This window comes from Meleagris gallopavo, chromosome 6 (assembly GCF_905368555.1).
Source record: "Meleagris gallopavo chromosome 6, MGAL_WU_HG_1.1, whole genome shotgun sequence".
Taxonomy (NCBI): Eukaryota; Metazoa; Chordata; class Aves; order Galliformes; family Phasianidae; genus Meleagris; species Meleagris gallopavo.
In genome coordinates, this window is record NC_139409.1 from 31992044 (window position 1) to 32019629 (window position 27586).

The 27586-nt window shown below is 38.6% G+C and overlaps 1 protein-coding gene across 1 annotated transcript in view; it reads right to left on the minus strand.

Annotated features, from left to right (window-relative positions):
- SKAP2 (src kinase associated phosphoprotein 2) overlaps positions 1–27586 on the minus strand; it is a 116647-nt gene that overhangs the window by 38406 nt on the left and 50655 nt on the right. Inside the window, exons 5-6 of the mRNA XM_085226235.1 lie at positions 5383–5460; positions 4552–4635 (exon numbers count right to left, since the gene is read on the minus strand). Coding sequence (XP_085082361.1) covers positions 4552–4635; positions 5383–5460 — 162 coding nt within the window. The remainder of the gene's footprint in view (positions 1–4551; positions 4636–5382; positions 5461–27586) is intronic.

Here is a 27586-nt window from a genome sequence, read left to right on the forward strand (position 1 = left end):
AGTGCAAAATAGAACAGCAATGCAAAAATATAATTTGATCAGTTTTGTAAAAGCAAGAAGGAACACGAGTATCAGAAGGCAAAAGTTTTTCCGCCATTACGTCAGATCTCATTTCAGAATAAGCTGCTTTTTACTCTTATCTTCTCATCCTCTTCCCTTCACTCTATATCAGGTATGCATCAATAAATAAATAAATCTGGGTCTGTGTGTTCCATTTTGCCTCAGAAATTTTGAATGGTAAAAACCTTGTACAACAGAGCGGACAGTCAAGAATTAAGTACTAAAAATAAGACAAAGTTAGGACAAACATTTTAGAGAAAAATAAATTTATGGGGCAATGCTTAAAGTAGAACAAATACAGATCTGAATGAAATTTGAGAGCCGCCTTAAACGTTTTCTAAATTTCATGCATCTTAAAAAGGAAAAAGTGAAATATTGTTAACAATGGAAACAGGGCCAATATTACATTAAGGAAAGGGAGTCTCAGGGGAAGCAAACAAAAAACGTTTTGAAGTAGCCTTGCGTAACTGAGTCCATGGGAACTTTTGAAACAAAGGAGGGTAAACCTTCAACTGGGTCTTGAAATGATTGGGTTGTAAATTTGAGGCCTAAGGCATTGTGACCATATTATTAGCACATGTAAAAAGAATTAGTGCACTCTGTAGAACAGAGAGGACTTGGAGATTGGAAAGGAAAGAAGTTACAGAGAAAGGCATAAGGAACAAAGGCAAACAGAAAGATTTCGGAGAGTTATAAAGTATTCATAGATACTATTAGAATCTATAATTTAACTCTCTTCATCTTGAAATTAGGAGCCTGTGAGATCTTACAGTTTACATGTCTTCATGCTAAATGTAGTTTTGCATACTTTTCCATACGCTTTCTAAAAACAGCACTTGTCAGTATCTCAAAATGGTAATTCCGTTTCCAGCTTCTAGAATAAGTCTTTCCAAGTGCGCACCTAGCAATTATTTTTTTATAGGCAGCAAGCCTGAAAAGCAGACTTTTTAATTTCTCAAATGAGAAAAATCTAAATTTAAAAAAAAAAAAAAAAAATTGAGGGAAAGACACTATTTTGAGCAGCAGTTTGTTTATATTCAAGTCCAGACTTGCACATCACTGAGTTAGAAAGTTGTCCCAGAGGACTCAATAAACCTACAAAGCAATGCAGGTATTATGAAGCACCAAGATATCAGTAAACATTGAAGAAACAGCCATAAACTTAACAGCCTGAAAATGCTTTAAGTTATGCTAACCCCTGAGTAGGCTAAGAGAAAAAAAATATACAGCAGCATCTTCCTTTATTCACAACTACTGCAATTCTGTAGCCACAGAAAATCAAATTTTAGGAGTTAAAAAAACATTTTTGTGAAAAAATTGAAATAACGAGCCTATTTTCTCCTTCCTATGCTCCTACATTGGCACTACAAACTGAAGCGCAGGTGATAAGGGATAATCAAGACTTCATCGTCATTTTCGTTTATCAATTACTGCCTTCCTAAACATGTACCTCCAGTTTGCTGAGACAGAAGGACATATAAAATTGTGGCTGTTAGGTCATTCATTTAGATTAACTTTCCTGGGCATGCATTCTGAGGTCTGAAGGACTAGTCATACCACCTAGGTGCCTGAGCTCAAAGAAGAGAAGGCCTGTAGATGTTTATGGAAGAAAAGACTATTAAAGTAAGGAGCAGGCAAGTTTCTGGAAAACCAGGTCAGCTCTGATACTTCAGCATGCTTCTCTGCAGTGCTGTGGGTCACATACTGACAATGGATATTGCAGCCCAAGTGCAAAAACACATGCATTTCCTGCAATATGTACTTCTAGGTCAAACCACAAACCAAGGTTTTTCCATCACTGATCAGGAAATAGAAACTTAGGTGATTTGCTTAAACTTGTCTATATTGCAGAGATAAGTAACACTGCTTTACAATCCAATGCTACACCAAAAGTACCAGAAAATGTAGGAAGAAAAAGGGAAAAAGACATATTAGTCAGCAGACATCAGAACCATTATAAGGATGCTTATAATCTCAAACTTGGCCTACAAAATATATGTTTCACCAGACAAAAACTATCCTGCACAGATTAGTGGTCTACATGTCCTGGATTTAAAAAACATGCACAAGATGAAACAAGAACTAGAAATCTCTGCTACCTGTCTGCATTATGTGCACAACTTTACATAACTCATTAAACACATAGCATGACTGTATGCATCTCTCTTCTCTACTCATCTCTCTTCAGAACAGGTTCACGTTGACAAAAGTGGAATTTTCCCGTTGTGTGAATCAGCTCTGGAATCTATCAGTAACAAGGGCTCAGTCAATATAAAATGCCTGCAGACATTGCCCAGGCTCAGGCAGACCAACATCGTTTACACAACTGCCATCTAAACAATTTGGGAGGTGACGGCAATTTTAGAACCACAGAATATCTTGAGTTGGAAGGGACCCATAAGGATCACTGAGTCTAACTCCTGTCTTGCATTTAGTGATTCAAATGCATGCTTCACTGTTAACCTACAGCTGTGAAGAACACAGCTTCCTTTTCCACAAGGCCCACGTTATTTGGTGTAGCATCAGAGGTTACTACAAAAGAAGAGCTCAAATAATACAGCTTACCACAGTGGGTACTACTGCTGGCTGTAGAAATGGGACAATTGCATCAAGTTCTTCAGGAAATGCAGACCAGATCTCCTAGAGATTCTCTTATCACACCCCATTGTCACATGTTGACAATTTGCAGCTGAAGAGCATTACAAACAGCAGTTCGCATGTCCACAACCACCAGCATGATAGCTCAGTTTCAGTAGTAAACTTGTTTGTGATGGATCTAAAGAAATCACGTCCAGTTTCCACACACTGATGTCAACTTGATTCTTCACTGGAATAGACTTCTATGTATACCGTGGCATCAGAGGGCTGAGCCAAGTACCTCAAGTCACTCAAAGGGAAAGTTATTTTCTTTAAAGACAAATTCTAGAGTGACTGTTGTTCATCCCAAATCTGCAAGAAAATCCATTTCCACATTCTGTGCTTCTTTTTCCTGTACTAACAGCACCAGTCACATGGAGGCACAGCATGTATGTGATCTGTTTGCTTCCTCCGTGAACTAGCCACAGAGTCTATGTCTATGCAACTCCTAAAAGATGCTCCATGGACCATGAACTCCTCCCACAACATTAGGGTATGGTTAGGAGGATGTTCTCCAAACAACTGAAGATGACAAAAGCTGGAAATGTATAAGCCAAAGCATCTGCCTGTAGATCAATAAAGAAAAACTATCTCTGTGTATCTCAGTCAATTCCTAATATGACGCAAACCCATTAATCTCAAACTTTATCCTATGGAACATGTTTCCATGTGCCTTACCTTTCAGTATAGATATTGGAAATTACAACACAGAAGCAACTGCAAAAGGAAAATGCATGGAAGAGGGGGAGATGGTGTTTTCCTGCCTTAACCCGAAGACCAAGAACTAGCAGATGAAAAGCCAAAGATTTATAAGGGAACATACAGCAGATGTAGTAACAATTGTAGTAACAATTTGAGAGGAAACTGTAGCAAGATGAAAACTGGACTTAACCTCCAAAGTACATGATAAACAATTAGACCCTTAAGTTAATTCTCCTTTTTTAAAGAGGGAATGAGTTTAAATGAGTCAGCAAACTCAGTAAGGGAACAAACTAAAAACTGTATCAAATTAAAAACATATGAAAAGACTATCAGCATTAGTCTCAAGGGGAGTAGCACAAACATAAGCAGAAGAAAAAAAAGAAAAGCTCAAATTGAAAGTTTGTCCAAAAATAAGTTCTTTTTGGGGAAAAAAAAAAAGAATTTTTGAAACCTGCACATATATAATTCTACATCATAGGTCTTACCCTTAAATACAAAATACACTTTGCATGCAATTTAAAGGATGCTTTGTTTCACTGACAATTTTTAAAATTCAAAGTGATATTCCAACATTTGTCATATTCTTTCAAAAATGGCCATCCTAACTCACCTGCAGAAACTAGCCCTAGTCTCCATGACTGGCTTTTAGTTTGATACATTACTTCATTTCCAGAATGAAATTTAGAAATAAACATGGTACACCACTATGTGTTTTTAGCACTAGCATTTTCTTCGAAAGAACCACCTTTAAAGAACTCAGATGGTATAATTGCTGTAGGGTATTTTAAAATGAAAATCCCATTTAGACAAAAAGAGTCTTTGCTGTCTAATAGATTAATTAAGCACCAGAGTACTATCAAGCCTAATAGCTAGCTGTTACTGGCATGCAAAGTAGCTTTACAAATAACTTAAACCTTTTTCCTCAGTTTTCCTGCTTTAGAAAATGGGCAAATCAGTTACAGAGCCTGAGAGTATCCATATTTATACATTTTTAAAATTCAAAGCACAAAACAAACAAAAAAAATCTTTTAAGTTTCATCTGCTCTCTAAGAATGACCTTAGTTTCTCAGTTTCCAACTCCAACTGAAGCTTCCATATTCATTTGTTCATCAAAATATTATTTTAATAGTTTATCATTATTCTTATAATTACCTTTGTCGCTTCCATAATAGTAGAAAACCGTCTTACTGATAGCACACCAACGCTTCTGCCATTCAAAGCCAAGAAAACTGTGGTCTGCAATCAATATAACTCGTGTTACATTTCCTTATGGCATTACAAACACGAATATGTTACTTCTTTTCAAATGTGAGGGAAGAGGGAAGGAGATAGGAAAAGTGCTAGGTAATGAAAGCAAAATCTGGATATGAAGACAACATGAATGGAATTGAGAAAAAAAAGCTAGAAATAATAGATTTGGTGGAAGAAAATGGGAATTTGAAATCATATGAAGAGTGAAGCCATGTCTAACATTAAATATAAGGAAATTATTAACAACTTCCTGAATATTTCCTGTAGTTATTGTAGCATTAAGTGTTATTGAGATGACAATATAGGATTTACTGAATCAAGGTAAATATTGACTGAACCAAAGCTGAGATCAATATTTGCCCTCTTGAAGGAAAATAAATCTTGATGCTTACTGAAACATGAAGTCAACATATGGTACTTTTACATAAATTCCTAATGTTTTCTTCAGAAATATCTGAAAGTCTCTGAATTATGGCTGACACTGGACTTTCACAGCATGATTATTTTTTTTTTTCAGTCCACAAAGAAATGGGATCATCTTTTAACAATTCAGGAGCAATTATGCATTCTTCTTTCTTTTGCACAATAATGATTCTACATTTCAACTGCTGTTCCATTTTATTTATCACCCTGTATGAAGTTATTTGCATGTACAACTACAAATACTGGCACACAGAACCTCCAAACATGATTTATACACTAAATGATTTTCACAAAGATAGCTAAACTTACCTTTTCTGCGTTTTTCCAGATATCCAGCCTTCAGAACAAACTGAAGATCTTGAGCTGCAATAGGAGGAAACTGATTCCCTGAAAGAAAAACAATTTCTGTGAACTCCTGTTCTTCAGGAAAAATACTACAGTAGCATTAATAAACTTTTACATGCATAATGCACAGGACTATGGGAAAAAGTAATTACTATACAAGATTATTGAAGTACAAAAAGCTCAAATAACTACGAATGTCAAAACTGTCACTGCTGTCATCACCACTTCAGCATGGAAAAAATAGAGCTGTGTAGCAGCCCCTGCAAGTTTTGGAACAAAAAGAAAAATATATAAATTAAACAAGCAACTTAGAAATGTCAGCCTGTCATTTGAATGCGGTCTGTACAGCAAGCCTGCAATAAAGCAGTGATTTTTTTTTTTTTTTTTCAAATGTGCTAGCAAAACCAAGCATCAGAATCCAAGGCGACTACATAGGTAATATGACTTTCAGTAACAGCTCCATGCAAAAACATCTTGAAACAACATACAAGGCGAAGAACATATATTATACTGCATACAAAAAAAAAAAAGCCCAGATGAAGGGATGATAAAAAGTAGCACTTGCTACTGACAGACATTGCTAAATGTACAATATGACAGTAAAGCACTGCTGAGGTAAATAGGGTTTATAAGGCAACGCTAAACAGACCAAAGACTTTCCACGGAAATCTAGAAGATTGTTGATCTACATATATTATTTTTAGATTTTACAGAAAATTCCTGTGTCTGCAAAATAATGAGTATTTTCTCAACTGTAAATTCACAGCTACAAGCATGAGACTAACTAGTCTAACTACCTCAAATTAAAAAAGAAATCTAGATGTTAAAGACTGCATCTTCCGCCCTGCAGCTTTCCCTTGCAGAATGAATAAAATTATGGTTTAAATGAAACTGCTAGTATTGAGAAACATGTTAGATATGTCTAATAGCACTTACATGAATGTCACACTGCTTACTGCAAGCAAAAAAGCAGAACAAAAGCTATTCCTGTGCTGCCTTTTTTTTTTCCTTTTAAGTGCATATGAGGATCACAGTGAAGTTCCTACTACTTATTATCATCAAATATTCATAAGAGTCACTGTAGGTAGGTGGCAAGCTTACATGGTAGCAATTATTCACCAAAATATATGTAATCTCATTAAGTTCCCCCAATAAAAGCACAAAAAAACCACTATATTAGCAGACAACCCTGTGCTAACCAACCACTTTGAACTACGTATGGTAGGTTAAAGATCAATCGTCTGACCTTGAACTGCAAACACTGTCTCGGGAAGGTGATGCCTACTTCCTGGGTTTTTAGGTAGTCCCTTAAAATAGATTTATTTTTTTAATTGGCATCCAAAAATGAGTTGGATTATCGTGGCCATATTTAAATATAGTTGTGTGAGGAGAAATACAAGAAAACGAGGTAGGAGCATATGAAGAATATTATTGTTAAAACTATGAAAGTCCTCCAAATGAGAATACATTCCTTAAACAACAAAACTTGCTCTTCAGACAACAGAAGATTTAAGATTTTGTCGGGTATCGCAAGTTAGTAAATGGAATTTTATATCTACTGACATTTCCAATGATTCTATTTTCAGTTTGACATTACTCTTGATATTATTTCAACTTCCTCAGAATGCTTAATACTGCGTTAAAAGTACAAGAGCTGTTGGCTCCATGTCCAAGCATCTTAAAGTGATGCAGATGTTGGCCTGTGCTAGATCCACATGAAACCACTGCACAACATCAAATGAGAATTTAACACAAAGACACTTGCTGGATGCTAAAGGCTGTTTAATAGCTCCTTAAAAGATGATCTAATGATGACATTATGGCAGAGAGGAGGGGAAAAGCTTTACAAACACACGTAGTGTGCTGCTTTCAGTTGGTCATTGGGAGGCATCAGTGTGCAACACTTACAGCCTTACCTCATCACGTAGGGCATATTTTACAACAGAGCACCCCCACAGATGTGGAAGCGAGAAAATCTAAGTAAACAAACAAAACAAGTTCACTTACATTTATCAATTTAAGAATTTCAACAACTAATTGCACTTGATGTTATATGTTGTTTGTTCCATTTTAGTTCTTGAAGAGAAAGCTTAGCAAGTGTTCGTTTAGTGAATGGCCAAGTGAAACGGGACACATAGCCCCAAACATAATAAGGTGACTCCATGTTGTTCTGCATATAGGTACAACCTCATCTGATGTACCTATTACACAGAACTAGAGAATCAATATCCTACAAGACTCCCAGTTTCGCTGCTTCCGCTGAGGCAAGTTGGGATGAAATTGATGATAGCATTTTCTGAAACTACATCTATTTTGCACTTGGTACTAAAAAGCTCATAAAAAAACACCATCTACCACTCAGAAGGAAGCTTCTTTTCCTGTTGCTCAAAGTTGCAGCAGGAATTCCGTGAAACAAGGAGCAGCTGGTCAGCATTGCTGTTGGCCAAAACCTGCAAGTCGCTAAAGCAGAAATAGATCACAGGCCTATTATTCTACTTCTGTCTGAGAAGCCTGGGAACCACAAAATACAAGGGATCTTTAGTGAAAGGTCAGGAGAGAGGGATCTAATTGTAATATTCTGAGACACATACATCTGTACATGAAAGCAAAAGCATAAATCAGCCTAGATTCCCTCCCTCGTTCTCCTGTATGTCCAGAAGGAAGGGGAGGGAAAATAAGTATTATCTAAAGGATAAAAGAAAGAAAGAACCACCTCCTCTCAGATTCTTATTAACCGCAGATGTTGTGCATATGTGGCAGGAAGAAGGCACAAATGCAGATCAACTCTTAGCCCCATATTGTAATAAAAACAAGGAGGAGAAGAAGGAAAAGAGAATGCCAACTTCCTTCCAGACACCATCTAGAGCCAGCAAAGACCCCTAAACTGTGTCATCTCTCTACCTTTTCTTCTAATCTTGTCCATGTCTCAAACTTGATCTGGAGGGAACTGCAACCCTTAGACGTAGAAACTCCCAATCAGAAGTTTGGGATTTGTAGAATACGTTGGTTTTCTGCTATCGCTTTCATCAAAATGCTGCTTCTTCATTCATTTGAGATAGAACAGGCTTGGCACAAAACATTTTAAAAAAAAAAAAAAAAAACTAGAGCAACACTTTGTTATAGTAAAGCAGCATGTGTTTACATTACACTAGCAGCTGAGATCAGAGACTCATCAGATGATCTCTACACAGAACTTTGAATAAGACAGCTCTTACTCCAGAAAATCTATTTTAAAGAGAAAGGCTGCCAAGAAAGAAGGTATTACTATTTTTTTAAAAAAGATTTAGAAAGCAAATTAAACAACTTACTTCAAATCACATATTCCTTTACAGTTCAAAAGCTCTGAATTCCCAAATACCATACTATATTCCATAGTATATTCTCATGCATGCTCCAGGACTTCTTGAGGACAGGAATGTTTTTCCCTTTCCTCACTGATGCAGGCGAAATGGGCTGGATTTAAGTTTCAGTTGATCAGAGCAAAATTTCCTAGAACCAGCCCAAAAAGAGGACACCAGTAGCTCTTGCTGCCTGTTTTGCTCTTGTATGTTCTGTTTCCAAATATGTCTCAAGAATTTAGGAATTAAGACATTAGCAGAGCCCATGGCCTTTCCTGTTCTCTCCTTTGGTAGACTGTAGGTTTTGAAACTGGATGTAAATATCAGACTAAAGTAGCACTGTTCCAAGAAGTGGTCTGTGGCTTGTATCTCTGTAGTTCACATTTGCTTCTGTAAACCCTCTAAGATGCAGTTCCTGCAGCCTGGCCTGTGATGGGAAGTAGAGTAGAGAATACAAAAATGTCTCCTTTCCATTCCTAAGTTTCTACTTCAGAAATTAGGTCTTGAACTTTATTCTTTCGATATGAAAATTCATGTCTATACTTTCCAATATCTGGGGAGATGATTATCTTGCATCCCAAATGTCCAATATTAAAGGAGGGAGGTCCATCTGCTTAATATTAAAGGTTTTCCTTCTTTCTTAACTTCCCACTCACAGGTGAATTCTGGAATAATTTCTCTTCTTATCCTGGTGGGAATTACCGCAATGTATTCCAAACTGAAATCTGCAGGTTAGGCTTCACTTGCATATTCCCAGACTGATGCATACAAAAACCAGATAAAAATATTTATGAGGCATAAACCTTCAAATCTTAGAGAAAAGTAAATCACACATATAACATACTAGGTTCTTCCTCTTGGTTCTGGGTGCTCTTGTGCCAAGATAGTTATCATAATGCTACTACTGCCAGGCTAAAACTTCCTCCAGTAAAGCCAGAATTGCTACCAGACATGCTGTGACTTCAGAAAGCCAGAATTGCTACCAGACATGCTGTGACTTCAGAAAGCCACAAATGCTATTAAGATAGATGTATTAATGCAAGGGTTCCACTGTAAAAATCCCACAAATCCAGTGCATCTTATGACTTCAGAAAGATGTCAAAATAAAGCTCATGGCACTGCTATAATTTTCACAACTTCGTAATGTGACAGTCAAAAGCCTGGGTAATGCAATTTTGCCCCCTAGTGCAATAGAGAATTTAGCCCACTACTTAAAAACAATTTAATCGGTATCACTTTACATGATAAAGCATGAAATTTAATCGTTATGCACTGCATTTTGAGTTTTGGGGAACATAGTGATGTTGAAATTTCATTCTGCACACAGAACAAATAAAATAAAACTAGGTTGAATTATTCTGCACTGCATACCAATAGGAATATTTTTCATTTCTTCAATGTGGGCTAAGGGATACATAAAACAAGAAATAATTAGAGGTCAGTGCATTCTAAAGAGGTGCTTAGCATGCTTATGGGAAGTTAAACAGGCTAAGTGGAGATAAGTGTAACTCAGTGCTGCTAAGTGGTTAATTACACCTTGCTTTCCTAGTACAGGCCCATTGGTCTAAATATTATAATGGTAAAGTTTTCTTGCTCAAATAAGAATCATCCACCATTCTTCAGTTCTTGTAAAAGAAAACTCAAGCCAAAATATATTAATTTGACTCTATCAAAAACAAAAACAGCGAATTCTGTGTCATTATATTCATGTAATTTTTGAAAGTAATGACTTTTTTAATTTTATTTTTCCAGCTTCTTTTTTATCATATTGAGGACCCAATTACACCAAATGAGAAACTGAAATCTATCCCTCTTTGAATTTTTGCTAGTAAAAACTCTGTTTTCTAACAGAGAAAAATCCTGGCAATATAAAAGGGAAACTTATAAGCTGGTATACAACTGGGTATTTCTCCAAAAACAAAGAGTTGCTCAGAAGTATTAAAGCACGTTAAAATGTTACAATTAAGATTTTTCTTTTTCTCTCAAGATGAGGGCTTTTTGGATATCTCAGGAAAACTGACAAACTTTTTCTGATGTTTTTGTTAAAGTCTGAGCGAAGGAGGAATAATGTTTCTAGCTACATGCAAAGTGTTTTCCTCCTCTTTCTTTTCATTCTACCCAAAATTCTTCGTAAATCTCCGTTTATTTTCATCTGGAAATATAGCATTTACTGTTTTTATCAGCTACTGCAGAGGGATTCAATTATCTTTGAATCCATACACAGCAATACAGTGGGGTCACATCTGTTTCACAACCACTGTGAATCTAGGCTAAAGAAGATTAGTTTTACTCTCGTATGCATGCCTTCTCCCTGCTTTTTTGTTTAAGTGAAAATTAATGTATGTTGAACTTAAAAAACCTCCCATTTTCCAGAGTCTTCTGGTTAAAGAAAACCTATCAGTGGGAAAATTATAAGATCTTATTAGCTTCATTAACTGCCACAAACACCTTCTCAAAGATTACTTCAGTACTTTGCAAATGTACTAGCCTAGTAGTGGTGAATCAGTCAAACATGCAAGAAACAAAAGATAAAGCTTAAAAAAAACATAATTCATTTGGAGCAATAAATATAGCAATTAGTTTTGAAACATTTGTTCAAGAAAAGTTAGCATTTTGGTCTTCAAAGTGTCTGTTTCCAAGAAAGTGTAGGAGCTTTGCTCCTGAGCCATGCCCAGCACTCACCATTGTGTTTTAAAATCATTTATAATAACCTCCTCAGAATAACTTGCTTTAATATACTTCTCTAAGAAGAGCCAGCAGTGTATTTTATTAAAGTATACTTAAAGCAGCATCTGTTTCCAGTTAGTTCCTTCTAATCTGGGATCTGAAGTTTGGGCTACAAGCACTAATATTACACCCTTGGAGGCCTAAACGTTGACTATTTCTTCCCTACTCCTCCTTGTAAGGAGAGAGGTATGAGGACTTCTCCTCCCTTCCTTCCTGCTAGTTGAGGAGAAGGTAGTGGGCCAGGCAGCCTAAAAACCACTGTGATATATTCTTTACAGAAACTCTGAGCTCTTTTAAACATTTTATATGCTTGAAATCTTTTAGTCATTTTCATTTATCCCCTAATTAAATAAATGTGTATTTAGATTTTTAAATTTTAAAAAACTTATGTCTATGGCATCTCAACCCTCATCTGTTTTCTGTGCAAAGCTTCCTTAATAGCTGTAACGCATTTCATCTGATGAAGACTTTTTTTTTTTTTTAATGAACTACTGGAGTCAGCCAGTCAGTCTCCATTCACCAAGATCCACCGCCTAATGGAATCATCCTGGATCACACACTCCTCATCTAAACTTTATATTTACAATGTCTTCATAAACTAATATCGCCCTGGTCTTCTACATTCTTTTGTTGCCTTTCAAATTGTACTAAAACACCCTCAAGTCACATTTTCTATAGCACTTTATTGTGGAAAGGAATTAATGGCTTTTGCCCCTTGATCCAGATTTGATTTTCAGCATGGATAATTAATTAATAATAATTTTAATATTTTTAATAATAACAATAATAATATTTAAAAGTGAAGCAAAGATGCAATGTTTTCTACTCTTCAGTTGTTTTAGAAAGACTGAGGCATGACAACAGAAAGGAGATATAACATCAAAGAAAAGTTATCTTGCACAAAGTTCTCTCATACTTTTATGCCACTGTAATATAGGGCATGGAAACTTAAAAGTTACGCTTAAGTTCTTCCAAGCATCATTACTGTTAATCAGTCATTCTAGACAGAGAGGTTTCCATCATGCAGAGGCACATACTGCTGCTAACAGAAAAGTGTAGCAGTTGGAAAGAGTGAAAATACAAATTCTGCCTATTTAACAAGAAAGTCAGCTTCTTACTTGATTTTCAGAAATACACAGGAAAACACACAGATAAAAGAAATGCCTTTGCACTGCGGACAGAAGGAAGTCAAAAGACCATCATGGTTCAATTAGAGGCACTGGAAAGTCTCATGAAATGACATAGGCAAGTTGAAATTTCCCAGAATCATCTCACAGACAAGCACACACATCCAATTTTGATTAGAAACCCTAACTAAAGATCCAGAATATCTACACAATAGTTGAACTGCAGAAGGTGCTGTTAGCTAATCAGAGAAAATTACAAGGTCAGGAATAAAGAGTATACAGCTGGAGTATGACCAGCATGATGTCAAAATGCATATGGATAGCATCTTTAACCACATCTTGATTCCTGTATTCCCAGATGACTAATAGGAAAAAAGTCCTATACTTTTATCAAACAGCAAGTTAAAAGCTAGCATTTAAAGTCCAGGTGAAAAAAAAAAAAAATTTTCAGCTTAACATCTAAAACATCTGGAAAAGGTAATACTACAGTACACCACAGTTTACAATTTTTAAGTAACCACCTAGTAAACATAAGCAAAACCCTTGGAAATAACCACGTATCACAGTGTCCTAAGAAAAAGTTATGGTAATGGAAACAAGAAATTTTCTATTACTTCTTAAATTTTGCCCTAGCTCTTTTTAGTTTTAAAAAGTCTAAAATTTTCTCTTTGGATGACTGGCATGTTTTGTTCAGTAAATGAGCTTAAACTGACAGTAAACAACAACTATTTAACTCGACTTTTTAGCAGAAAACCTGCCAAATATCACTTTTTGCAAAGCTAAACAATGAACTTTCAAAACGGTATTTTAAAATAAGTAGCTTGTGTTCTTTAATTTCAGTATCCTATTAACCCAAGTGTTTATTACTCAGCTCTCAAGATCTAAACAAATTTAAGTTTGGGGACTTTTCTGGGACTTCTATCCAGATTTTGGTAATATTAGCCAAGCTATATTCTTCAAAAAGCGTGGAATTTTTTTCCCACTTAGTTTAGCTTTTCTCAGTATTTTTTTGCACTGCATCTTCTCCTAAGGAAGAACTTTTGTTTAAAACTCCTTTCCTGAATTGTTCAGTTTGTAGTTTTTCCAGTTTCAAAAGCTAGTTTAAGGCTTCTTATTAAAGAAAAAAAATCATCCACTGTGAATTTCAATCTGTGATAGGGACATTTCGTCAGGGGGATATTTTCACTGCTGCTCTCACCAGAAGCATAACAGGCTAGATATACAATCAGCAAACACCAAAGAAATCCAGGGAAAGAAGGAAATTCTCAGACTATCATAAAACTCCAACGAAAAACCCCAGCATAAACTGTACAATGTTTTATACATGGAAGTCACTTATGCCAAGTGGCAGCCTCTTGGCTTAGTTCTGCAGGCTGCAAAGTTCCAACTGTTCTGACTCCTAGCCAAAGTCCTAGTCTGCTAAGCTTCTGAAAGGAAACATGCATACAACACTTAGAATATTTTAAACGCTCCAACAGCTCATATCCCTGATCAAAACAAAATTTAACATTACTGGTTGGCGCTGGAAATCTTTCATCTGTATGGAGGAAGGGCTTAGAATTCCTACAGTCAGCTAAAAACAGAACCAAATCTTGAAAAGTAGCTCTTGTTGAGTTCAATGCAAGAGGGTCCAAGAAAGCTACAATTTTCATTTTCCACATTTTGTGTATTACTGCAAACACAAAATGGCTTGAATGTTCTGCCTCATTGCTTCATTTTCATCCATTTCTTCTACTACTAATAATTTACGTAAAAAGCTGTGATCAGTGAAGCTGTGAATGATGAAAGCTCCTTTGCATCCAAAAGCCAATGTGGATTCAGATGGAGATATAACTTTCCAGTGCCATCTGCACATAAAGACAAGACTTTTCAAAATAAAAACAAAAGGAAATCTCACACAAGACCTTCAAGTTTACCCACCACTGAATACAAAACGCACATCAAATTTATTATCATTTATTATCTGGAAAAACTGTTTTGAAAATATCTGAATCTCTTAAGGCAGTAACCAGATTATAATCTTTGGAAACCATCTATGGTATTGAAATTTAAAAGTGAAGAAGTCACTCCTATTGACTTCCTTAATGCCTGTTTGTCTTTTCCCACGGTAAAAACATCCAGATTTCTGTCTCTTCAGCATCTGCAATATGAAATTCCGAAGAGGTAAGGTACTGGAAGTTCACAAACCAGAATTACCATCATATTCAGCAGTGTGGAGGTTACAACTTGGGAAGAGAGAACTGAGTTAATAGCTGTAACTGGATTCTTTCGTGACCTGTCCACAAGACTGGAAGGAGAACACACTGCGAGAGACAGGCATTTTTTAAAACTAAAGACTTCTACAATGAGGAAATAGGTGAATGAGTATCAATGGGACTCTTCAAACTGCAATTCCAATCTGTACCCCTTGATTCTCATAGCACGTTTGTGTTTTTCTTAAGCCCATCTCAACCTAAGCTAAGAATTCGAAAGCCAACCCAGCCGGTCAATGTACTGCTTTTGAAACTCATGCCAGTTGTAACATTAAAGGTGTCTGAATTAGCTGAATGTACTAAGTGCTCTTGCTTGGTCAATGGATAATATTTAGTGATGAGTACTATGATCTGGGACTAGGTTTGTAGGAAAAGTAATAATCTTCTTCATATAACTAGTACCACTGAAAAGAACTGGACGAGCCTTTAGGCAGGCAAAAGAGCTCACCTATGCAAAAATTCCCTTTTAATCTCCACTCATTCCCAACTTCATTTCAAGTGGTTAACAAATATACAAACACGGCCTAATGAAATTACTGAGAATAGTATTATTCAAAAGCTGAGCTAAAAACAAGGAAAAAAAAAAAATATATATATATATATATATATATATTTTAGAACACATATACAATATTTTCTTCCAATTTAAAAATTGTTGCTTCACTTCTCTTTAAGGGCACACAAAAATAATAATTGTGTCAAAGCTATAAGCAGGTACTGCCAAAATTTCATCTGAGCGCATTTTAAAGCTGATCTATGAACATCAAAAATGAAAATGGGACTTTCAATGGAGATGCTGACACAACCTTAACTATGACAATGCTAACAGCGCTACTATAATAAATCTGTCAGTTTCCATAATGTCTATGACAGTCCCATTAATATGAATGATGCACACTTCACACAGCGTACTACATAGCAACTGCAGAAGTTATATCATCTTCATTCAGAGTAACAAATCAGTAATCAATATTTGTAAAAGCAGACTAATCCTTTGTAAAATCACTGGTTTAGTGATTGAAGAGTTTGCTCAATTTACACAGTTAATCCCTCTTCATCTGCTTGAGCCCTCTATTTATTCCAACCACTTACAGTGGTGGCTGTAGCAGATTAATACATAGCTTCATGCTAAGCATGTATTGACAATTGACCCAGCGTATTGCTGTCAGGATAATCTTTACAAACATTAAGCTTTTCTTACCAAGCTGTCAACGGTTTACGGGCTGGTTCGGCCCGGTTCCGTGACTAGAAGGGCGGAGGGATCCGCGGATCCGCGCCCCCGTGGAAAAAAAAGAAAATAAGGGACCCCGAAATAATTGAAAACAGTGGCAACAATCTGAGGTAAAACAAAGTAATTTACTAAATATGGTATCAACAGAATTTTATAAGGAGAGAGAATGTGAAATTGATAGTGGATCGGCCTTACCACAACGCTGAGATGAGAAGCGCAGGCAGAGAAGCGCAGGCGAGAAGCGCAGGCAGAGAAGCGCAAGCGAAGCAGCGCAGGCAGAGAAGCGCAAGCGAAGCAGCGCAGGCAAAGAAGAAGAGCATCAGGTGACCTTGCCGGGAGTTATATCTCCTCGTTGACCGCAAAGCCCCCTGGGGAAACGTAGCTGCTCTTCTCCTCTGGACAGGCACCCGGAACTTGAGCATCAGCAGTCAAACCCCCAGTGCATTGCATGATGTTATGATGTGGAATACCGATAATGAAAAATCATGAAACCATGACATTCCACCCCTTATTCCACATCACTACATCATGCTTAATATATACAAACAAAATATAAACACACGCACTAGGAATTACTGACTGCACTCCCTCAACATCAAGTTCCCTTGCGGTACACATTGAACATCCCCGTTTTCCTGCATCACCCACCAAGTGGACCCAGGTCCCTGGGCAAAAACAGTTCCACGAAGAGGTTTGTCCTTCTCAGAGGCTGGAATAACCCAAACTGCCTTTCCCAACATATTCTTTACATGTACAACAGGGACTTTATCTCCCTCTACGGTATGTAGGGAGCTGGACTGGGTTGGACCACCACGATTGATAGATCCTCTGGTATTGACTAACCAGGTGGCTTCTGCCAAATGCTTCTCCCAGTGCTTAAATGTACCGCCTCCCATTGCTTTCAGCATAGTTTTTAACAACCCATTGTATCGTTCAATCTTACCTGAGGCCGGTGCATGGTAGGGAATATGGTAAATCCACTCAATACCATGACCTTTAGCCCAGGTACCTACAAGAGAATTTTTAAAATGAGTCCCATTATCTGACTCAATTCTTTCTGGGGTACCATGTCGCCACAGGACTTGTGTCTCAAGACCTAGTATGGTATTTCGGGCGGTAGCGTGGGGTACTGCATAGGTTTCAAGCCACCCAGTTGTTGCCTCCACCATGGTGAGCACATAACGCTTACCATTACGAGATCGTGGCAAGGTGATATAATCAACCTGCCATGCCTCCCCATATTTGTACTTTTGCCATCGCCCTTCCTCCCAGAGAGGTTTCATTCTCTTGGCTTGTTTAATTGTGGCACACGTGTCACAGTCGTGAATGATTTGCGCAATAGCATCCATAGTTAAATCCACCCCTCGGTCTCTAGCCCACTTATATGTCGCATCTCTCCCTTGATGGCCTGAGGTCTCATGGGCCCATCGGGCTAGAAATAATTCACCCTTGTTCTGCCAGTCCAGATCTGTTTGGGCCACCTCAATTCTGGCAGCTCTGTCTACCTGATGGTTATTTTGCTGCTCTTCAGTAGCCCTATTCTTGGGCACATGGGCATCTACGTGACGCACCTTTATAACCATATTCTTTATTCGGGCAGCAATATCTTTCCACAGGTCAGCAGCCCAAATAGGTTTACCCTTTCTTTGCCAGTTGTTTTGCTCCCACTGCTGTAACCACCCCCATAGAGCATTTGCCACCATCCACGAGTCAGTGTAAACATAAAGCATTGGCCACCTCTCCCGTTCAGCAACATCCAAGGCCAGTTGGACAGCCTTTACCTCTGCAAATTGGCTCGATTCTCCTTTTCCTTCAGTGGCCTCTGCAACTTGTCGTGTGGGGCTCCACACAGCGGCTTTCCATCTGCGGTGTTTCCCCACAATACAACACGATCCATCTGTGAATAGGGCATATGTCTTCTCATTTTCGGGTAGTTCATTATATGGTGGGGCCTCTTTAGCACGTGATATCTCTTCTGCTGGCGGTGTTCCAAACTTTTTGCCTTCAGGCCAGTCCATGATCACCTCTAGGATTCCTGGACGGTTGAGATTCCCCATCCGCGCTCGCTGCGTAATCAGCGCAATCCACTTACTCCAAGTGGCATCAGTAGCATGATGGGTGGAGGGACCCTTTCCCTTGAACATCCAGTTCAGCACTGGCAGTCGAGGTGCCAGAAGGAGCTGTGTTTCTGTACCGATTACTTCGGAAGCAGCCCGAACCCCCTCATACGCGGCTAAGATCTCCTTCTCAGTTGGAGTGTAGCACTCTTCAGACCCTCTGTACGCCCGACTCCAGAATCCCAGGGGTCGGCCTCGGGTCTCTCCTGAGGCTCTTTGCCACAAACTCCAAGTGGGACCTTTCTCTCCAGCAGCAGTGTAGAGGATGTTCTTCGCATCCTGTTCCATCCGTACTGGCCCCAGGGCCACGGCACGGGCTATCTCTTGTTTAATCTGCTCAAAAGCCTGCTGCTGCTCAGGACCCCACATAAAATCATTCTTCTTCCGTGTCACCTGATAAAGGGGGCTTACAATGAGGCTGTAGTTTGGAACATGCATTCTCCAAAAACCCACTACACCCAGGAACGATTGTGTCTCTTTCTTATTAGTGGGTGGAGACATGGCACTGATTTTGTTGATCACATCTGTTGGGATGTGACGACGGCCATCTTGCCACTTTATACCTAGGAACTGAATTTCCTGGGCAGGCCCTTTCACTTTGCTTCGCTTAATAGCGAAACCAGCACGCAGAAGGATCTGGATTATTTGCTCTCCTTTCTCAAAAACTTCCTTTGCTGTGTTGCCCCACACGATGATGTCATCAATATACTGTAAGTGCTCAGGAGCACCTCCCTGTTCCAGTGCAGCTTGGATCAACCCATGGCAAATGGTTGGGCTATGTTTCCACCCCTGGGGCAAACGATTCCAGGTATACTGAATGCCCCTCCAGGTGAAAGCAAACTGTGGCCTAGATTCTTTGGTCAAAGGAATGGAGAAAAAGGCGTTAGCAATATCAATGGTGGCGTACCATTTGGCTGCCTTTGACTCCAATTCATATTGGAGTTCTAACATATCTGGCACAGCAGCACTCAATGGGGGTGTGACTTCATTCAGGCCACGGTAGTCCACCGTCAGCCTCCATTCTCCACTGGCTTTACGCACTGGCCATATGGGGCTATTAAAAGGTGAGTGAGTCTTGCTAATCACTCCCTGATTCTCTAGTTGGTGAATCAGCTTCTGAATGGGGAGCAAGGAATCCCTGTTGGTGCGGTACTGCCGTCTGTGCACCGTTTTTGTAGCAATCGGTACTTGTTGCTCTTTCACTCGTAGCAACCCCACGGCAGATGGATCTTCTGACAGGCCAGGCAAAATAGACAACTGCTTAACACCTTCTGTGTCTACAGCAGCTATTCCAAAGGCCCATCGATACCCTTTGGGATCCTTAAAATATCCCCTTCTGAGGTAATCAATACCAAGTATGCATGGAGCCCCTGGGCCAGTCACAATAGGGTGTTTTTGCCAGTCTTTACCAGTGAGGCTGATTTCGGCCTCCAACATAGTCAGCTCTTGGGAACCTCCAGTCACCCCATGAATATAAACTGATTTTGTCCCTTGGTGACTCGAGGGCATTAGAGTGCACTGTGCACCAGTATCCACCAGGGCCTTATATTTTCGTGATTCTGATGTGCCAGGCCATCTAATCCACACAGTCCAATAAACTCTATTATCCCTTTCCCCCCCCTGGCTGGGGGCAGGGCCCCTCTATTTGTTACCTTCACTGTCTGCAGCAACTGGAGCAATCACCTTTTTAGAGAAGTTCACCTTGGTGGTTGATTTGTCTTGTAACTCTCTTACCCGTGCTTGAAGTACAGGAGTAGGTTGTTTATGCCACTCCTTCATATCTTCTCCATGGTCACGTAGGTAATGCCACAAGGCAAAACGTGATGTGGTCTTACTGTTGTCACTTGCTCGAGCAGGAGAACGTCTTCTTTTGATAGCTGAGACATTAGATGCCACCGGCTGGGAGGAAATCAAGTTGATCAGCCCCTCCAATAGGCTGTTTTGGGGATTCTGGTCCCCATTTGATGTATCCGTTACCTCCATGGATTTATCAGCTTCAGGCACGGTTGATAGTTTGTCTATTATATCTTCTTGTTTGTTTTCCATTCTGTCCAGCTTTTCAGCTACCTTTGTAATGGCTGAAACACAAGCTCGCAGAGGGCTTAAATGTAACTCAAAGTCTTGAAGTTTATTAACCAATTCACTTATAAGGGGTCTTCTTTCCCCTCTGCCATACATTGCTGCAAATGTGCTGGCGTACCTTTCTGGTGCGGTCTTTGTGAATGTACGCCACATGTTTGGTGTACACCTGACTCTCTCGGGATCATGCTCTTGGTCTGGCTCGTCAGGAATGAAATCGGGGCTATGTAGCATTTCCACCACAGCATATTCTCTTAAATAACAGATGCCTTCTTCCATATCAGCCCATTTCTTTTTCTCAGGCATCAGATCATCTTTGAAGGGGTATCTTTCTTTTACAGCTAACAACATCCGCTTCCAGAGGGTAAAGGCCTGGTTCTGGCATGTACTAATACCTCTGTCAATGGCTGAGTCCCTAGCAACGCCACCCAGTTGGCGAGCTTCTCTACTATCCAGCCACACACTGTTGGCCCCATTGTCCCAACATCGAAGTAACCAAGTGGCAATAGGCTCATTTGGGTGACGTGAAAAGTCTTTTCTCAGACTTCGAATTTCATTCATTTTCAGAGATCGATCAACAATGGTAACAATATCTTGCTCACCTCTTACTCTTTCGGGACTTCTTGTTGCCCTCATTGGCGCCGGTGACCGTGGTCTTACTGAGGGCCCCTCCCCTGGACTTAGGGGTGCTTCTTGTGGATCTTGGAGCCACTCCTCTGGACCTCTCTCCTCTTCTTTCTTCTCTTCTAACTGAGTCGAGATTCGTTTCATTTTCCGTCCTCTTACAGGGGCAAGTGACATCAATTGTGGTGCTTCCTGTAGTTGATCAGGTTGGTCAGTTCCAATGCTCTCATCCTCCAGTTCAGCTCGGAGCCTGTCTCGTTCGATTATGAGAGTATCTAGCTCAGATTGGAGGGTGTCTTGTTGAGATTGAAGACTGTTGAGTTTGGATTGCAGGGAGTCTCTCTCAATTCGGAGGGCATCTCTCTCAGATTGGAGGCTGTTTCTCTCGACCAGGAGACTCTCTCGCTCATTTTGCACTGTTTCCCTGAGACTCTCCTTTTCAATTTCACAAACTCTCTCCCTCTCCAGGATAGTATTGAATAAGGCCCGGTAAGCATTAGCCAGGCCCCAAACAATTTGGGCCTCCTCAGATCTTCCTGAGCCACGACATTCCTGTCTCAAATATCTGTTTAAATTTTCAGGGTCTTTCAGGTGTTCTGGAGTAAAGTTCCATGACACCGAAGATTTCCATCTCTCTAAAGTCTCACCCAGGCCTCTCCACATTCCCTGCCACTCAGTATTTACTGGTTTTGGGGCAGACTTCCTCAAAATATAATAAATACTAATAATAAGTGAAATGGTGAGCAGTACATTCATGGAGATTAATAACGTGATCAGGTGAGCATTGAAAATCCGCATAAAGAATTCAAAGGAGAGGCTGGAAACCTGCTTAAGAATCCCCAACCCTGTAAAATTAGCAGCTCCCTCTGGAATGGTATGCCACATAATATGCAGATGCCACATAGTTATTTCCATCCATGTTTTCAATTGGCTATATATACCTATTGCTCCATAGAGCAAAGTGGTGAACTTAATTAAGGCCCAGTATGTTTTTAGCATTAAGAAAGAGGAGACAGTGGCATGCAGCCCCTTAAAAGGCAGTTTCAGTAGAGAAAGCATTTTTTCTCTTTTTTTTTTTCTTTTACAGAAACAAGATAGCAAGGCTCAAAGTTTACAAATATCCTAGAGTATTGGCCGTCCGCCTGGACTTTTCAAGGTCACGCTTTCAGACAGTACTGGTGAAACAGATAAACTTTCCCAATGAAGCTGTCTGAGAGCGGAGAGAGAGATTTGTTCAAAAAGCTAAAAAGCAACTGTTGCCCGCATTCTCCACCAAGAATGTCAACGGTTTACGGGCTGGTTCGGCCCGGTTCCGTGACTAGAAGGGCGGAGGGATCCGCGGATCCGCGCCCCCGTGGAAAAAAAAGAAAATAAGGGACCCCGAAATAATTGAAAACAGTGGCAACAATCTGAGGTAAAACAAAGTAATTTACTAAATATGGTATCAACAGAATTTTATAAGGAGAGAGAATGTGAAATTGATAGTGGATCGGCCTTACCACAACGCTGAGATGAGAAGCGCAGGCAGAGAAGCGCAGGCGAGAAGCGCAGGCAGAGAAGCGCAAGCGAAGCAGCGCAGGCAGAGAAGCGCAAGCGAAGCAGCGCAGGCAAAGAAGAAGAGCATCAGGTGACCTTGCCGGGAGTTATATCTCCTCGTTGACCGCAAAGCCCCCTGGGGAAACGTAGCTGCTCTTCTCCTCTGGACAGGCACCCGGAACTTGAGCATCAGCAGTCAAACCCCCAGTGCATTGCATGATGTTATGATGTGGAATACCGATAATGAAAAATCATGAAACCATGACACAAGCCTAAAGGCTACATTTAGAAATCAAAAGTTTACAAATAGTCTCAGCAACTTCCCCTCACACATATTATCACACTTCCATTTAATTCCTTCTTAGACGCAGCATCTACTGTCATATTTTCTAGCCCCAAAAGATAATCTCCTGAACTTTTGATTCCTCACATTATAATAGAGCTACCTCAAAGAAATTTTAGAGCAAGAAATTTCTATAGTAATAAGAAAAAAAAAAAAGGAATATATTGCAGCATATCAAGTGGGAAAAAAATGACATGGCCATCTGTGCAAATACAAATAAATTAGTATCCTTTATATAAAGAAATGAGTTGAAGCAGCATCACTGAATTAAGATCAAAAAACCCAAAAAGGTCACTGTGAAGTCTCTTGTTTTTTCTTCTCAGACTATAATACTAATTAGTTGGAATAGAGACAAAAATATTTAGTTACATCTACATACACATCTATAGATTTGAGCTGAATTTCCATAGGTTAGTCCTTCAAGATTTTTCTCTATTTTACGGCTTCTACAAGAGAGGAATGAAAAGCATAATTTTCTAAAATAAGAGAAAAGAATTAATGTAGATAATATTCCTAGTTTCACCTCACGCTCATATTAATCCATCACCTCTGTGAAGCTATTTACACTTAATTTGCCATTACATACTTCAGTTATGTTATGGACAATTTAAAGGAAAAAAAGTCCTAAAATATTTTGAAATATTTTAATCTAAGAACTAATGTTTTGGTTTAAATAAAGTAGAAACTCTTAAGAAGTTAATTTGCATGATTAATCATGCCACAATTCTTATGGTAACTTTTTTCAGAGAAGCACAATTCTGTATTATCTGCACAGGACACGACTTTAATGTTCATACGAAACTAAATCTCAGTGTTAGAACAGTATAGCCACTTACATGCTAAGTTTTCATAACAGCAATTATTGATTCTCAGAAAGACAGTTGAAAAAACACATATGGTAAGCTCACCCAGGCTATGGGGGGTTGTTTGTTTTTTTATGTGGTTCCCTGAAATGAACTCCTCCACCCCCCACCCCCCTCCAAAAAAAAGAAAAAAGAAAGGTGAGTCTTAAGAGAAAAATCAGATAAACCAGTACTGAAAAAAGCTGGTTTGGCTGATACATTAATTACTGGACTAGAGAACCTAATTTATCTATCTGGCTCTAGAAATACAATTTAGATTCAGGAATGGACTTAAACACAGCTGGCAGAGCAAGGAACACTTACCTATTTACCAAGCAGTCACTGCACACATCAAAAACTTGATGCACTTGATTTATAATTTGAAATAGATTCATGGGGGAAAAAAAAAAGTAAGGCTGGAGCACTAGCTTGTAAGGGGCAATAATGGACTTCAGCACTGAGGGTCATTAAAGCAAAGAGCAAGAGGGATTAGATTCTGCAACGACAGAATCATGTTAAGACAACTCAAAAGTCAGCACACAGATTTGTTCTGTGTGTTTCACTGTTGAGATTCTGTCAATCTTTAAACCAAAAAATACAAGTGAAGAGATGCTACTACATTAAGCAACCTAAAGTTTATCATTTGGTTATTAAACACAAAGGTGTCACTGTAGAATAATATCATCTGAACGATGCAATAGGTGAGCTGCAACACAAGACAGGTCAACATGTTGTCTCTACTCCACCTTAAGAAGGAAATAGCTTTTTAAAAATGAGTGATCGGATGCATCAACTGAAGGTAGAAGTGGTGACTTGGGGGCAAATAGAGAATGTTGTGTCTGCCTACATCTATGCTGTCCTTTTCAGGTTGAGTAAAAATACAAGAGATGCAAGGCACAGTTATTATCCTACACCACAGCATATTCTGGGAGGAGTTTTGGCCAAAGTTAGAGAAGAAATAATTTTTTTTAACTTAATTCTACATCTTCCCTTAAGGCAAGTCATTAAACTGGGAAAAAAAAAAAAAAAGATAAAACCTGAATCGTATTTGTTAATAGGCACACTAGGATTTTAGCCTGTTAGGGAAAAAGGCATTTTGTAGATACGCGGAGGATTATAAATCATATACTGTCTCAGATTTATTAATCATTTATTAATCTTTCTCTTACACAGATGTGCATAAATTGAATCTCCCTGAGTAGGTCTGGAACCTGTTACCAGTGGATGGAGTGAAATCTCCACTCTGAGGGTTGTGTTGAAAGTTTCCAATGGCCCAGCCATGTGGCTAAAACCTAGAGTTTACTCAGCCACTAATTACGATTTCAGAAGGAGAAAAAAAAAAAATTACATGGTATTATGGTATTTTAGAGTGCTGAATGAGATTTTCTCTACTCGTAAGCATTCTTCTGCAAGCCATTAGTAGCAGTAACAACTGCTCATTTGGTCTCTAAACAGCCCAAGAGTGCCAGAAACAACAAATAAGTAAATTCATGCCACCAAGAAAGTCAGCAGCTGCAGCAAAATCTTAAAATATATTGCACTTGGATACACACTGTCCTGCTGCCTTTCAGTGAAATTTGCTCAGGAAGATGTCTGGGGAGCCAGGTCAACAGTTGACTCCACCAGAAAAAGACAAAATAAGGCCAGGATGCTGATTTGCAGCACCCCTAGGTGTCAGCAGAATGGTACTTTTGCCTCCAAATCTGTAGTGAAGGACTAAATGAGTATCAGTGCAAGCCAATAAGTTGCAAGTCTCTGCTTAGCCATGCAGGTGCTAGCACTGCTCCTGCTTAAGTCAGGCTAAAGAAATGAGAGAAAAACAGCTGGAGTCATCAGACTGCAGGCGGTGGGGCAGTGGCAAGACTGACAGGCCAGAACGCTGAAATCCTCAGGCAGTTTCTGAGAAGGCAGCAACAGTCATGAAGTGTTGCCTAAGGTGTGTGTTAACTCTTTGGTGCACACTGGTCCTGCGGAATCCTATACTCCTTGCTGCAACGCTGGGCATTACAGAATAGACAAAAAGACACCTTAGGGTTATAATTGGTTTTACAAGACCTTTTCAGCTGGTGACAGGCAATTAAGTCTTCAGTTTAGCTCTAAAATATTTACTCTGATTCTCCAACTGTATATCAAGACCTATCACTAAGCATACCCCCATCCAATTATAACCAGTAATGCCACTTTTCGGAATTTTAAGCAATTTTTATATAGGCAATGTAGACGCTGTATGGATTATTTAAGATCTATATGACTAAAGGCGTTCCCCAAAAATGTTATGAAAGATAAACACATTCCCCAAGAATACTTAGGCACGGTGTGCATTTAACAACATTTTGAAACACAGCTTTACAAAATTTAAATAATGTAAGTAGTCAACATGATCCAATTTCCCTTGTTCAGTTTGCCATTTCATCAGCATAAAAGATGCTGGAACTTCTTTGCTTTCAGACACCGCAACAGAAATAAACATCATGACTAATCCATTAGACATTCATTGCAAAGGTTCATATAATGCAGAAATAGGAGTGAAAAAAAGTACTCCAAGGAAATTTTGTGTTGAGAATGATCAGTTGATTAGGTACAGGGCAAAAAAAAAAAATACATAGAGGTTGTCAACGCTACTGTCATGTATAGAAAGGAAAATTAAGTCATTTGTTATTCTCAGTTGGAGAGGTCACCAATGTTATCTTGCACATGATGATTTGATGCACTACATATGATTAATGATTGTTTAAAGGACACTGCCAAGGTCTGTAGGTCAGACTATGACCTTTCTTTTTTTTCCCCCCCAGTTATCCATAAGCAGAATATTTATAATTCTCTCCTCTTTCTTCAAAATATTTTACTATCTACTATCATGAAAACAAGAACTCCAACAGTATAAGATTTCAAAATAGCAGGAAAAAATATCCAGTGAGGAAGCAAATATTACAGAATTATATTTGCAATGCACTAAGTTATTTTAAATGGTTGATCCAGTCGCAACTATCATATTCAGCACATTCCATTTCAACTGCACAAGTTTTCAACCTCTTCATGTATATACATATCTTAATGCTTTGGAAGACAACTGTGTACACTTGGACTCAAAGTTCCTCCCCAAAGTCATTATGTGATGCTTCAAAATTTTAAAGGCAAACAAAAAAAGAATTTGTTTGTTGTCTTCTAAAGTAAAGTTCCCAAAACTAAAAGTGCACAAATTACATTCCTTAATGTGTTTCCACATCTCTAGCCAGAGTCTTAGTTTTCTTCATCTCTCATTCAGATTAGAGCTTTTATGTTTTTTAATTTATGGGGATAATTTATTTTTTGTCATGTAGGTTTTTTTTGTTTGTTTGTTTTTTTAATAATCTTAAAATCTAACAGGCATTAAGTAAATATATAGTTAAAGTGTAAAAAAAGAAGAAAAAAAAAAGAAAAAAAAGGAAGGGCCAAACTCACATGACTGGACAGCTATTCACAAACCTTCAGGAACAAAAAACTATTCTCTGGAAACCTCAAATGTTTTGCAACATGGTGGCATAATTTTCTGTTCATGGATATGGGAACAGATATTTGTTATCTAGGCCAAAATAATCTTCAAATGAAAAACAAGCACTAGTTTTTGCGTTGTTTTTTTTTGTTGTTTGTTTTTGTTTTTTAAATAAAAAACAAAACCACAAAGCATTCTTAATAATAATATTGAATTAGTTTGGTTTTGTTTGGAAGGAGTTGTTTGTTTTTAAAGTTAAGAGTTCCCCAAAATTTCTTTTGAACAGATTTTTTTCCCATTATTCTCCAGGAAGAGGAAGAGACTTTTATACATCTTCATCATAAGGCTCTTACTTCAGATTTTAAAATGGAACTCTGTGGTTACTCTTTTCCTTTACTGCTGTACTTTGTAAATGTTTAATAACAGACTGATTTCTAAATTGCCCGTGTATTCTTCTGCTTTTCCACAGGGTAGCAGTGT